The sequence below is a fragment of the Herpailurus yagouaroundi genome, unplaced genomic scaffold (genome assembly GCF_014898765.1).
Source record: "Herpailurus yagouaroundi ecotype Mexico unplaced genomic scaffold, PumYag 67428, whole genome shotgun sequence".
NCBI lineage: Eukaryota > Metazoa > Chordata > Mammalia > Carnivora > Felidae > Herpailurus > Herpailurus yagouaroundi.
The window spans coordinates 764320-778856 of NW_024420241.1; the positions used below are offsets into that span (position 1 = coordinate 764320).

General features: G+C 40.0%; 1 protein-coding gene across 2 annotated transcripts in view; it reads left to right on the top strand.

The window, feature by feature from the left end:
- Positions 1-378: 378 nt before the first annotated feature.
- Positions 379-14537, top strand: part of ZC4H2 (zinc finger C4H2-type containing) — a 30332-nt gene continuing 16173 nt past the window's right edge. Inside the window, exon 1 of one of the 2 annotated variants that reach the window (XM_040467320.1) lies at positions 379-545. In XM_040467320.1, coding sequence (XP_040323254.1) covers positions 493-545 — 53 coding nt within the window. In that variant the 5' untranslated portion in view covers positions 379-492. The remainder of the gene's footprint in view (positions 546-14537) is intronic. The other variant, XM_040467319.1, reaches the window with a different exon arrangement.

Below are 14537 nucleotides of genomic sequence, written 5' to 3' on the forward strand. Positions count from 1 at the left end.
AAGAGAATTCTGCAGGGTTTCTCTCCAGCCCCAAAGCGCCCACTAATTAGCGACTGACTCCTGGTTACCTTTTGGGGATGAGTGGGCGTAAGGGCCCCTGGAGAGGTGTGAGTGAGTACGTCTTTTATCTCTCCAGTTGCCTTCCGGTGTATTTTTTTCCCATTTTTTCCGCAGGGGCTAGAGGAACATCCCCGTTCACTAGAATACCTCATAACCTTTGACATAATTATCTGTGACAAATTGATTTAAAATGTGGCTGCAGGAAGCGAAATAGGCATGTCTCGCTAGACCTTCTGGGAGTTGTAGTCTCGCTGGTCCTTGCGCTGCCTGGCTTCTCTTGGAGCTAAGAACTACAGCTCCCAGGCCTGCTCAGAATCCTTACCGCACAGGCTCAGATCCCCTGCCCGGAGGAGGTGGTTACGTTGTGTCTATTGTATCGCTGGACTTGTGTGTTTGTACATTTCTCAGGACGAGAAATTGAGAGTGAAAAGCATGGCAGATGAACAAGAAATCATGTGCAAATTGGAAAGCATTAAAGAGATCAGGTAAGTGGAACGTTGCAGCGCCTCCCAGACCCCCTCGAAGCCCCCAAAATCCCCCGCTGCGGGAGGGAGCTGAGTTACCTAGGGAAAGTATCTATTGTTAAGCTACTTGTGGAGAGGGGCTGGAAAGGAACCCACGCACGGAATTCAAGGATGGAAGGGAGGCTGGAAAGTGTCGGAACTGAGACTAGCAGAGAGAATGACCAACAGAGACGTCTCTCTTGCCAGTGTCATAGAAAAGCCAGATGGAGACACAGGGGGGTTGGGGGGGTTGTTGGTTCCAAGACAACGTTTTTCATCTAGGGATGGGAGTTGGGGGACAGCATTCTTAAATCCATTATTTTTTAGTGTGTATTTGGCTCCTTGCTTTTTAAGAGTCAAGATGTTTGTTTGTTTTGTTTTGTTTTGTTTTGTTTTGTTTTGTTTTCAGTCTCCTGATCAACTTCAGGACCTGGAACTCAGTCTAGCCTTTTGAGAACAAAGTCCAGTGCATTGGGGCTGGTGGTGGCTGCCAGGGACTGAGAGTTGGGGGTGCAGCGGTATCCAGCAGGCTGGGACTGGGAGGATGGCAAGCACTCAAGCACTCCAGAGTGTGTCATTTTTGCATTCACACACTCACCATCTTCTTCCTCTCCTACCCGGTGCTCCATAAGGAGGATGGGATCAATGGAGACTGGGGAAGTGGTGGCTGTGCCAGAAAGTGGGAGCTCAACTGCAGTTCTAAGACTCCAGAGGTGTAAGGTAGGCAAGCAGAGTTGGAGTTGCCTGTGTCCTGACCCTTTCCCTCCAGGAGCAGCATTAGCAAGGCAATGATGTTGTCCTTGCTCAGAACACAGTATCATCTGGCAAGTGGACTTCTTGGGCTTTCCTGCACCTACTATGCTTTGCCAGAACCACACCCCTTCGCCCACTCCAGCTTGGCCTGGGTTGGGCAGTTTCCCTTGAGTGTTTTCACAGAACCTGGGGAAAAGCAGGAGTGGGGAGAGTGGATAGCAAGTATGTCTCTTTAAGAAATAAGACTTTGGACCAAAAGATTTAATCCTTGGAGTGAATGCCTTAGGTGAGACTCACAAATATAGGCAGTGTAGGGAAGCACTTGAGCTTTTTTTCTCCTTTGGATGGTCTGCATCTCTTCCACAGGGGTTTAAAGGGAAGGGAACTATTATTTATTGAGCACCTGGTGTGCCAAGCTCACTGACCCACTATTGCTTATTTCAGCAAGAGTCCGGAGAGCTTCCTACATCTCTTTTACAACTGGGAAAATGGAAGCTCGGAACATTTAAGTAGCTTTCCCAGAGCCAAACAGCTTGAAAATGCCAGATTTTGATAGGAACCCAGTCAATTTGTATGCAGAGGCTCTGGTTTTCCCACTGTATCCCATGGAGGGTCCATGGGAAAGGCTGGAGAGGGGCGTTATGTTGCAATATTTTTCTGAAAAATTATAAGAAGATAGGGAGTGAGATACTTTGGTGTGTCAGAAGGCCAGCTATCATAATAACAATAAGCTAATAAGCTAATAACAGGTAATAAGAAGCTTAGGCCTGAAAGTGGGAGACCTAGACTTTTACTCTTTTTTTTTTTAATTTTTTTTTTCAACGTTTATTTATTTTTGGGACAGAGAGAGACAGAGCATGAACGGGCGAGGGGCAGAGAGAGAGGGAGACACAGAATCGGAAACAGGCTCCAGGCTCTGAGCCATCAGCCCAGAGCCCGACGTGGGGCTCGAACTCACGGACTGTGAGATCGTGACCTGGTTGAAGTCGGACGCTTAACCGACTGCGCCACCCAGGCGCCCCTAGATTTTTACTCTTAATGGAGTTTAAAGAAACCTCTGCTCAACCCCAAAAGAAGGTACAATTGAGAGCAAGGGAAGTAACTCCTACCAGTGGAGAATACATGGGGAACCTCTACCCTTACCAGTATAAACCAGGCATTCCTACCACTAGCTGGGATGGGTACATCAGAGGCCTACAGAAAGGGCTGAAGTCTCACCAGCAACCAGCAGTAGCAAGGAGCCCCTTGCAAACCTGGCAGTCAACCAGGGGCCCAGTGGAGAACCTGGGCTTAAACTGGTCACTTCCTACAAAACAAAACAAAACAAAACAAAACAAAACAAAACACATGTCAGGTCTGCAAAAACCAAAAGATTTAAAAGAGATCTATTGTCCAAATTTAATTTTTAGATAAATCACTTGCCATACCAATATTATCAACTTAAATGACAAGAGAAAGTAAACACATGCCAACATTGAGATGACACAGATGTTAGAATTATCTTGCAAGGATTTTTTTAAATATAATTTGTTGTCAAATTGGCTTCCATACAATACCCAGTGCTCATCCCAACAAGGATTTTAAAGCAGCTATCATAAAAATGATACACTAAGCTATAGCACCACACTTAAATGATGAAATTGAATATCTCAGCATATAGATAGAAAGTCTCAGCAAGGATATATAAAACATAAAGGAGAACTAAACAGAAATTTATGAACTGAAAATTATTATGTATGTGTACACACACACACATATATACACACACACACACATGCACACATACCACATACATACATAAATATTGGGGGCATACATGTCTAGAATTGTTATATTTTCTTGGTGGCCTCACCTCTCTTATTATGTAATATCCTACTCTGTTCCTTTGCTCTGAAATCTGCTTTATCTGATATTAACATAGTCACTCCTGGATTCTTTTAATTCAAGTTTCCATGTTATCATTTCTTTTCACTCTCATCCTACCTATATCATTATATTTGAAGTACATTTTTAATACACAGCACATGGTTTGATCATTTTTTTAAAATCCACTTTAAATTGTATACATATATACAAATACACACACACACACACACACACACACACACACACACACACACTGAGTGGATGGGCTCCACAGCAAGATGGGGAAGACAGAGGAACAAATCAGACAATTTAAACATCAAACTATAGGAATCAAAATCCAAACAAAGGAAAATTAGATTCCAAAAAAATAAGATAAAAGAAAGACTTAAGCACAGCCTCCAGACCTGTGGGACTATAAAAAAGATCTAACATCTATGCCAACACAATTTCAGGAATTGAGGAGAAATGAGGACTATGAAAGTACTTGAAGAAATACTGGCTAAAACTTCCCAAATTGAGCAAAGGACTTGAACCTCCAGAATCATCAAGCTAAGCAAACACCATCAGGATAAATGTGAAGAAATTCACACCAAGATACATTATAATCAACCTGCTGAAAGCAAAAGGCAAAGAAAAGATCTAGGAAGCAACCAAAGACAAACAACACCTTACCTATACATTCAGGGGGAAAAATTAGAAGACAACAGATTTCTCATCAGACATTGACCAGACCCTAGCAGGAACTGGCACAACATTTTCCAAGTGCTGAAGGAAGAGAATCATGAACCCTGAAAGAAATCCTGAATGAAACCCAAAATCTTATGTCCAGTGATAATATCCTACATGAATAAAAGGATTAATTAAGACATTCTAAAATGAATTGAAGCAGGGAATTTATCAGTAGGAAGTCTACCTTATAAGAATGACTAATGACTAAAGTAGGTTCTTTGAACACAAAATAAACAGTAAAAGGACTCTTGCAAGGAAGAACACAGTGAGCTAAAACATGAATAAATACAAGAAAAGTTTTTTTTTTTTCTCTTGAGTTGTCTGAATTATGTTTGATGATTGGATCGAAATTTATCTCCCTGTCTCATGTAATTCTCTGTGTACATAGAGGAAATGTTTAAGACATTCATGTCACAAATAGGGGAGTGTAAAGGGATATAAAAGTGGGATGGTGTTTGTATATTTCACTTCAGCTGATAACAATGATGACATCAGATGACTGAGATAAATTATGCATACATACTGTAATAATGAGAGGAAACACTAAAAAAGCTATACAAAGAGATGCACTCAAAAACATTATAGATAAATCAAAGTGGAATTTTAAAAAAATGTTCAAGGGGCTCCTGGGTGAATCAGTTGGTTAAGCATCTGACTTCAGCTCAGGTCATGGTCTCACGGTTCATGGGTTCAAGCCCTGCGTTGTTGACTTCAGCTCAGGTCATGGTCTTGCAGTTTGTGGGTTTAAATCCCATGTTGTTCTCTGTGGTGACAGTTCAGAGCCTGGAGCCTGCTTCAGATTCTCTATCTCCCTCTCTCTGCCCCTACCCTGCTCGCACTCTCTCTCTCTCTCACTCTCAAAAATAAACATTAAAAAAATGTGCAAGTCACCCATAGGAAAGCAGGACAAAGAAGAAAAAACAAAAACTAAAACCAGAGAGAACAAACAGATAGCACAAAATAAAATGGCAGGCTGTGGCTTAACATACCAATAATCATGTGCATATAAGTGGTCTAAACACACCAATTAAAAATGGATTTAAAAAATGATACAAGCGTATGCTATCTATAAAAAATGCACTTCAGATATAATAATATACATATGCTGACAGTAAAAGGAGGGGAAAAGATACCATGGAAACTTGAATTAAAAGAAACCAGGCATGGCTGTGTTAATGTCAGATAAAGCAGATTTCAGAGCAAAGACAAATCCCAGGAACAGAGTGGGATATTACATAATAAGAAAGGGCCAAGCCACCAAGAAGATATAATAATTCTAGGTGTGTCTGTCCCCCAAATCATTTAAATTAGCTTGCTTTTGACAACTTTACAGTAATATACAAAGGTTACATCACTTGGTTTAAGAATTTAAAGTGGGGAGAGTACTACAAATATTTGATGTTCACACATAGACAGGTAAACATGTATGGGAGATGAAGAGAAGGAGGGAACAAAGGAAAGGGTAGAAAGAACTGGAGAAAGGAGGTAGCATATCTGTTAATCACCTAATTTCAAAGCTCTTGGGTCATTTAATATTCAATCTTCCTAGTGGAAATCTGGTAGGAATTATTTTCCCCATTTTACAGTAAGGATATTGAGGCTCGGAGAGGTTAGGTAACATATCTATGGTCATACAGCTAACAAAGGGAGAGAATATATCCTATTCACATGGCATATGCATTTCAAAAAATGCTGATAATCTGATTAACCATTATGCAGTTCTTCAACTACTCTATTCTCAAATCCCTTGAAGGTATGAGCAGAGCAGCCTATTTTGATTAAAAACTAACAATAATGTTGTTTCTAAGCTGAAGTAGCAGTGATGATGGCAAGCAACATCAACAAAAGACCTGATTAAGACAAGCTGGAAGCTAGACAGACTCCCCAGGTGGAGGCCCAGAAAGAAGTACATTCATACTCAGCACTCATGTATACCAACAGCAGAATTTGAAATAGGAAATGCCTCAGGAATAGATTCTTCCACCACAGACCATTTCTCACTCGTGACTCTGACCATGTGTCCAGCCTTGTCTTTCCTCACAATCCCAACCACACAGCAACACTGTGCTCCAGATCACAGGCCCCAAATCTCACACTGGTCTATTTTGCTCACCCATTCATTAGGCTTTCAAGTGGTGGTGAAAGAGCACACAGATATGTAGAAAGGGGAAGAGGGGAATAGAACAAAAAAGGGAGATGGAAAAGGGAATAAAAGAAGTTATGAGGCAGAGAAAGTGAATGCAGCCACCACTAGATGAACCAGAGCATACTAGTACCTCTTTGACATGCCCATTCCATTCATGAACACACATTATACTCACCCATGCACACATATCTATACACAATGAGCTTTCCCCACTTAAAAAGGGAAAACACATTTTGGAAGTATATACACGTATACCTCATTTTATTGTGCTTTGCAGATAGTGCATTTTTTTTTACAAATTGAAGGTTTGTATCACCCCTGCATCAAGCAAGATTTTGGGTGCCATTATTCCCACATCATTTGCTCACTTCATGTTCCCATGTCATATTTTGATAATTCTTGTAAAATTTCAAAATTTTCACTATTATTATATGTCTTATGGTGATCTGTGGTCAGTGATCTGTGATGTATTATTGTAATTGTTTCAGGGTGCCATGAACTGCAGCCATATAAAATGGTGGACTTAATGAGTAAATGGTGTCCATTCTGACTTCTCCACCGCCCAGATATTTTGCCATCTCTCCCCATATCCTTGAGCCTCCCTATACAATGAGATACATCAATATTGACATTAGACCAATTAATAAACCTACAATGATCTCTAAGTGTTCAATTGAAAGAAACACATTTCTCACTTTAAATCAAAAGCTAGAAATTATTAAGCTTACTGAGGAAGGTAAGTCAAAAGATGAGACAGGCCAAAAGCTAGGCTTGTTGTGCCAGTTAGCTAAGTTGTGAATGCAAAGGAAAATTTCCTGATGGAAATTGAAAGTGTTGTTCCAATAAACACGTGAGCAATAAGAAAGGAAAACAGCTTTGTTGCTTATATTGGGAAAGTTTTAGTGGTCTGGATAGAAGATAAAACAAGCCACAACATTCCCTTAAGCCAAAGCCTAATCCAAAGCAAGACCCAAAAACTTTTAATTATTTGAAGACTGAGAGAAGTAAGTAAGCTGCAGAAGAAAAGTTTGAAACTAGCAGAAGTTGGTTCATGAGGTTTAAGGAAAGAAGCATTCTCCATAACACAGAAGTACAAGGTGAAGCAATAAGTGCTGATGTAAAAGCTGCAGCAAGTTACCCAGAAATGTCGCTAAGATCATTAATGAGGGTGGCTACACTAAACAGTAGATTTGCAATGTTGATGTAACAGCCTTATACTGGAAATAGATGCCATCTAGAACTTTCATAGCTAGAGAGGAGAAGTCAATTCCTAGTTTCAAAGCTTCAAAGGACAGGCTAACTCTCTTGTTAGGGGCTAATGTAGGTTGAAGCCAGGGCTCATTTACCATTCTGAAAATCCTAGTGCCCTTAAGAATTATCCTAAAGCCACTCTGCCTATGCTCTATAAACAGAACAACAAAGCCTGGATGAAAGCACATCTGTTTACAGTATGGTTTACTGAATATTTTAAGCCTACCATTGAGGCTACTGTTGAGAAAAAAAAAGTCCTTTCAAAATATTACTGCTCACTGACAATGCACCTGGTCACCCAAGAGATCTGATAGAAATGAACAACTAGATTAGTGTTGTTTCTGTACTTGCTAACACAGCATCCATCTGTAGCCCATGGATCAAGGAGTAATTTCACCCTTAAGAAACACACTTTGTGGGGCACCTGAGTGGCTCAGTCAGTTAAGCATCCAGTTTCAGCTCAGGTCATGATCTCACAGTTGCAAGTTCAAGCCCCACGTTGGGCTCTGTGCTGATAGAGCCTGGAGCCTGCTTCAGATTCTGTGTCTCCCTCTCTCTCTCTGCCCCTCCCCCATTCATGCTCTGTCTCTGTCTCTCAAAAATAATACATAAATGTCAAAAAAAAATTTGTTTAAAGAAATACATTTTGTAAGGCTATAGCTGTCATAGATAGTGATTCCTCTGATGTATCTGGGTAAAGCAAATTGAAAACCTTCTGGAAAAGGTTAACCACTCTAGATGTCATTAAGAACACTCATGGTTCATGGGAAGTGATCAAAATATCAAAAGTGACAGGAGTTTAGAAGAAATAATTGCACCCTTATGGATGACTTTAAAGGATTTAAAACTTCATTGGAGGAACTAACTGCAGATGTGGTGCAAATAGCAAGAAAACTGGAATTAGAAGTGGAACCTGAAGATGTGACTGGATTGCTGCAATCTCATGATAAAACTTTAACAGATGAGGAGTTGCTTCCTATGGATGAGCAAAGAAAGTGGTTTCTTGGGATGGAATATACTCCTGGTGAAGAGGCCATGAAGATTGTTGAAATGAAGAGGCCATAAAGATTGAAGAGGCCATGAAGATTGTTGAAATATTTAGGATATTACATAAATATTAGTTGATAAAGCAGCAATGTTTGAGAGGATTAACTGCAATTTTAAAAGAACTTCTGGGATAAAATGTCACCAAACAGCATCACATGCTACAGAGATATCGTTCATGTAAAGAGTCAATTAATATAGCAGACTTCATTGTCTTGTTTTAAGAAATTGCCACAGCAACCCCACACTTCACCAACCATCACCCTGATCAGTCAGCAGACATCAACATCAAGGCAAGACCCTCCACTAGCAAAAAGATTATCATTCATTGAAATGTCACATGATGTTTAGCTGTTTTTAGCAATAAAATATTTTTAACATATGTACATCTTTTTTAGACATAATGTTATTGCATACTTAATAGACTATAGTACAGTGTAAACATAGCTTTTTATGTATTAGGAAACAAAAAATATTTGGCTTTTATTATTGTAATATTCATTGTATTGCAGTGGTCTGAATCAGAACCCATAATATGTCAGAATCATGCCTGTTTTGTGGTGTGAAGGAGATTCTCTTAAGTATAAGTTTCTGCTCTGGGTCCTCTTTTTTTCTTTCTTTCATCCAACTATACTCCTATGGCTTCAAATATTACTTTCAAATCCCCAGTCTCTACCCCCTAGCATCCTTCCAAGCTTCAGCCCAATACATCCCACAGCCTCCTGGACTTGTCCACCTAGTTGTTCCACTATGATGCTTACATTGGCCAAATCTTATGACTTTGTTTCCCCCTACCCCAGTCCAGGTACTTCCCCTAAACTTCTGGTTTAGTGCCATTATTCTCTGAATAGTTACCTCAGATTGAAACCTAAATGTCAGTGTTGCTTACATTTTTTTTTTATAACTCACATCTGATGTCTTAGTAAGTCCTATTGTTTCTACATTTGCCATATGGCTCAAATTCCTGCCCCATTCTCCATTTCCACACTTACTGCTCCATTATGCCTTCATCATGACTGTCCTGCGTTTTTGTAATGTTTTATCCATTTGTACCTACAGAATTACTTTCCTGTCTTCATTCTCCTTCCCTGTCTTCAGTGCCATCCACATTGCTCTAAGAACTGCCTTCCTAAAACGCTGTTGTTACTATGTTATCCTTCAAACACATTTACTGACTTCCCTTTGCCTATAGAAATTTTTTTTTTCAAAACACAGGTCATGAGCCATATGTTTCATGAAATAAATTAGTCAGTTTCCAGTAACATTTATAAAACCTTTTTTAAAATAAAATAAAGGGGGGCCTGGTTGGCTCAGTAGGTTAAGCGTCTGTCTTCATCTCAGGTCATCATCTCGCGCTTGTGAGTTCGAGCCCCGCATCGGGCTCTGTGCTGGCAGCTCAGAGCCTGGAGCCTGCTTTGGATTCTGTGTCTCCCTCTCTCTGCCCCTTCCCCAGCTCACACTCTGTCTCTCTCTCTCTCTCTCAAAAATAAATAAACTTTAAAAAATTAAAAAATAATAAAATAAGATAGAAAATATAAGCATACATTGCATAAGAAATGGTAGGTGTTCTTCTCACAAACTTTTGTTTTCAAGTTTTTATCTGTCTATGTGTGTATTGAGTCACAATATGAAAATCATTTCTTGCTGTAGGTCATTTCTTACTGTATGTCTACTGGACTGCTATTTGCCTACAATTGTTATATTCATGCCCCCCCCCCCCCGCCAAGGCTGGCCCAGGCCCACCTTTCCAATCTTATCTGCTACTACTCCTTTTCATTCAACCTATCCTTTATCTACCTGAATGTTCCTTGCTCTCTCACAAATTTTCATTCCTGTAGGCCTTTGCCAGTGTCAGTCCCTCATTCTTGAATTCCCTTCCCTCATTCTAAGCCTGTAAGTCCTACTCTTTTTTTTTTCAGGGAAGACCCAGAACAAACCCTGCCTCTTATTCAAAACCTTCCACATTCCCCAGTCCAAATGGATCACTAACTTTTTGGGCTCCCACAAGGAAACTTACAGAAATTTATTATTCCACTCAAGTTATTCTGCCTTTTGATAAAGTTTTGAATTGACATCTCCTTTCCTTACTTCATTCAGTCATTGCTGTGGCAGCTTCAGCAGGTTCTTCTGTCACCTGGCTTGAGAACTGACACATCCCCAGTGCTCACTCAACAGTTCATCACAGGAGATCTGATACCTCTGTGATTTAGGAATGGGCAAGTCAAGCCAAACAATGCCCATCACAGGAGGGAGAATGGAGAGGAGTTGACATTTGATAGCTATAATGAAGTCTTCAAACTGAACTGTTCTAAGATACCCGCTTTTCTGACAGTAGCTGTTTTCCCAGATTAGCAAATAAATATAAAATGGAAGAACACTCAGTATTTATGGAGTGTTCTAGCTAGACTAGAGTAGGCCAGAAAAGCTGGCTCCTTTTTCTTCATTAAGTGACATTTACCAACCGCCTGATCTGTGCTATACACCAGGCTGGGATATTCTGTGGGAACCATTAAGATAAATTAGACCTTCTCTCAATGATCTTAGAATCAAGATGAATAGCTCTGATCTGTCTCCTGAGTTCCAGACTCACATATCCAACTTCCCACTTAACCAACCCCACTGAATGTGCCACTGGCATCTCAAACAGGCCCCAACAGAATTTCAATTCCACCCCCATCCCAAATATTCCCCTTTCCTAGTCTGCCCCATCAGTAAATGTCACCCCAACCCAAACTCTGGAATCATTCTTTATTCCTCCCTCTCCGACTCCCTACATCTGAAGCATTAGTTCAGTGACTATTAAACATTAGCATACTGGTTATGCATCAGGCTCTACCTGCTGGACCCTTGAAACAGATTGCTGGGTCCTGTCTCCAGAGTATGATTAAGTAGATCTGGGGTGGAGCCTGAGCATTTGCATTTCTAACAAGTTTCCAGGCAATATTGTTACTGCTGGTCCAGGGATCACACATTAAAAATCACTGCATTAGTAAGACCTGGTGGGCTATACGTATATAATATATTCTGCATCTGTCTATTTTTCACCATTTCCTTATCAACAAATCTGTGCAGTTTTTTTTTTATCCATCTTCACTAGCCAATATCTTTACTTGATCTGCCCATCCTCAAGTTCTACAGGTCCCAGATGTCCTACCCTGCTTGTTGTGTGAGTGTTGAGGCTAAGCAACTTCCGAAGTTGGATGAGCCTGTCACATCTGGTCCAAGAATGGATGTTCCATTGCCTTAGAACCTCTCGTTCTTTCTACCCTTCTTCTTCCACATTAGCCAGCAAAAAGCCATTGGAAAGAAGTCAGCCAGCTGAATGTTTTTATTTTGACTTGGGATTCTGTCTGGATAGACTATGGCCTATGGAGGTCAGGTGTCCTTGTTTAACAGTTAAGTAGCACTGTGGCCCCAGTGACTGTGAGAAACCCTAAGGAAGTATCCGGTGGTTTTCTTGCATTTCTGTGGCCATACCAGCTGCACTTTACCCTCTTGGGAGGATTTCATTAGTAATTTTTCTACATAAAATAACACATTTAATGACTTGAATGCTTTCCTCACTTGTTGAGCCAAACGTGACACAGATTCTACCTCATAGAGTCATCCAAGACCTCTGTGCAAGTCTACACTGAATTCTACTTCTCAGGTAGAATTTCCATGGTTCCAGGAGGTTCCAGGATATGCCCTATTTCACCCTGAAAATCGGTGACTGCAGTAGGACAAGAATTCACCCCCATTGGCTTGTTTTCTGTCACTTGAAATATATCATATGAGGAAAGTTCCTTGGTATGGTGCAAAGGTTGATTAGGCTCAGTACAATGAATTCTCTGTCTCCTGGTTTGTGAGCTTTGGCAAGCCACTTTACTTCTCTCAGCCTCAGATTTTTCAAAAATGAAGCTAAACACACCTATTCATATGCTGGTGATAATGATTAAATTAGATGACATATAAAACAGCTAACAATTGCAGGAACATACTAGACACACACACACACACACACACACACACACACACACAAATAACTATTATTAAACAGAACCTTTCTGGGGGCATTTGGGTGGTTCAGTCAGTTAAGTGTCTGACTCATGATTTTGGCTCAGGTCATAATCTTACGGTCATGAGATTGAGCCCCATGTCAGGTGCCATGCTGGGTGTGGATCCTGCTTAAGATTCTCTCTCTCCTTTTCCCTATGGCCTTCCCCCACTCTTGTGCACATGCACTTTCTCTCAAAAATAAAGAAATGAATTAAAATATAAAAAATAAAGAGAACCTTGTGAATACCCAGTTTCTTCTTCCCAGTTCCTGGCACTTATGCATTCTTAATAAATGTTGACTGAATTAATCAAATCCTCCCCACCCGTGGTAATGTTTTTCTTTCTCTTAGGCTACTGAAATTACATTCAATACCCTAAACTTACTACATATTTGCATTCATTTTGTCACTCCAAATGTAATTTCTGAGCCCTGCTTATGGTGAAAGCAGTGTTATAGATGATGTGGGATTTACAGAGAGAACTATGGAATTGTGCCAGTCTCTAGAAGGATCTTGTATGTATATTATCTGGATTTTAAATTGCTTCATATGTAAGTCTGTACACATAGAGGACCCAGAGGACCATAGCTGTGTGGTCTTGGGCTAGTTCTGTTCCCAGTCTGGACATTTGTTTCTTCATCTCTGAAACGAAGAGGATGGATTTGATTGGTAGCTTTGAAATAATGTTCTGAGGAGCCCTGGGAGTTCCAGAAAGGTATATCAAGGGTCACTCTAATACAGTCAGGCAGAGTTGGATTTGAAGAAAGAATAAGGACTCTGGGGGCCCCACTTCCACTTCAACCATAACAGTTACATTTTGTTCTATTTTCTGTATTGGATCACAATTATTTTATTTGAAGGAAGGGATCTTCTCCTCAGTCACCCACAGGATCCAGCACACTGTTGGAGTAAGTGGTATTTACTTAATAAACTTTCTTTGTCCACTTTATTGATAGAAAATTTAAAGAGAAGGAGCTAGCATGATGCTCACTCTAGATTTGAGAAAGGGAGGACATTTTACTTAAATTTGATCTTAAGCTCAAACTACCCAGTTACTAGACAGAGCATGGAAGGTTGGTCACTAGATACTAAGCCCGAAGAGCATAGTAAAGGCAGTTGACCACAAGGGTAATGTCTCCATTTTGGTTTTCATCATTAACCCCCTCCCTAGTCTTCCTGGGTACTTCAGTTGACCAACTTCATTAAAAATCTAAGAGACTTAAAAACAGAACAAACTGAGGGTTGATGGGGGTGGGAGGGAGGGGAGGGTGGGTGATGGGTATTGAGGAGAGCACCTGTTGGGATGAGCACTGGATGTTGTATGGAAACCAATTTGACAATAAACTTCATATTAAAAAAAAGAAAAAAATATATTTTCCTACACACAAGCCTTTTGACGATTCATTTATTTTCCAAGAGAAACAGGGACAGAGGAATAGAAAGACCTTAGAATTTCAGTTCTGACAGTGTTGTAAGTTTAGATTTAATTCTAGGTGTGGTAAGAATCCATTGGAGGATATATGTTCAACAGCTCTATTGAGTTGTAATTTATATACTGTAGAAAACATCCATTATAAGTGAACAATTCAGTAGCTTTTAGTAAATTTGCAATTATACAACTATCATCACAATACAATTTTAGAACATTTCCATCACCCCATAAAGAACCCTTATGCCCAATTTCAGTTGACTTCCATTCCCACCCACAGCCCCAGGCAACCAGGAATGTACTTCCTGTCTTTATAGATTTGCATTTTCAGGACATTGCATAAATCTTAGCCTATTGTTTCTGAGGTTCACACACACTGTATCATATGCTACTGTTTCCTTTTTTATTGACAAATGGTTTTTCATTGTATGGATACACCACATTTTGTTTATTCACTGACATATTAATAAACATTTTGGTTGTGTCCACCTTTCAGTTTCTAGGAATAATGTTTCTCTGAACAGGATCATATAAGTCTTTACATGGAAATATGTTTTGTTTTTAAATTTTTATTCAAATTCCAGTCAGTAAAGTATATAACATTAATTTTAGGTGTACAATATTCAGCACTTCATACAATATTCAGCACTTGATATAACCAGTGCTCATCACAAGTGCACTCTTTATCCCCATCACTTATTGAACCCACCCCCCCCCCC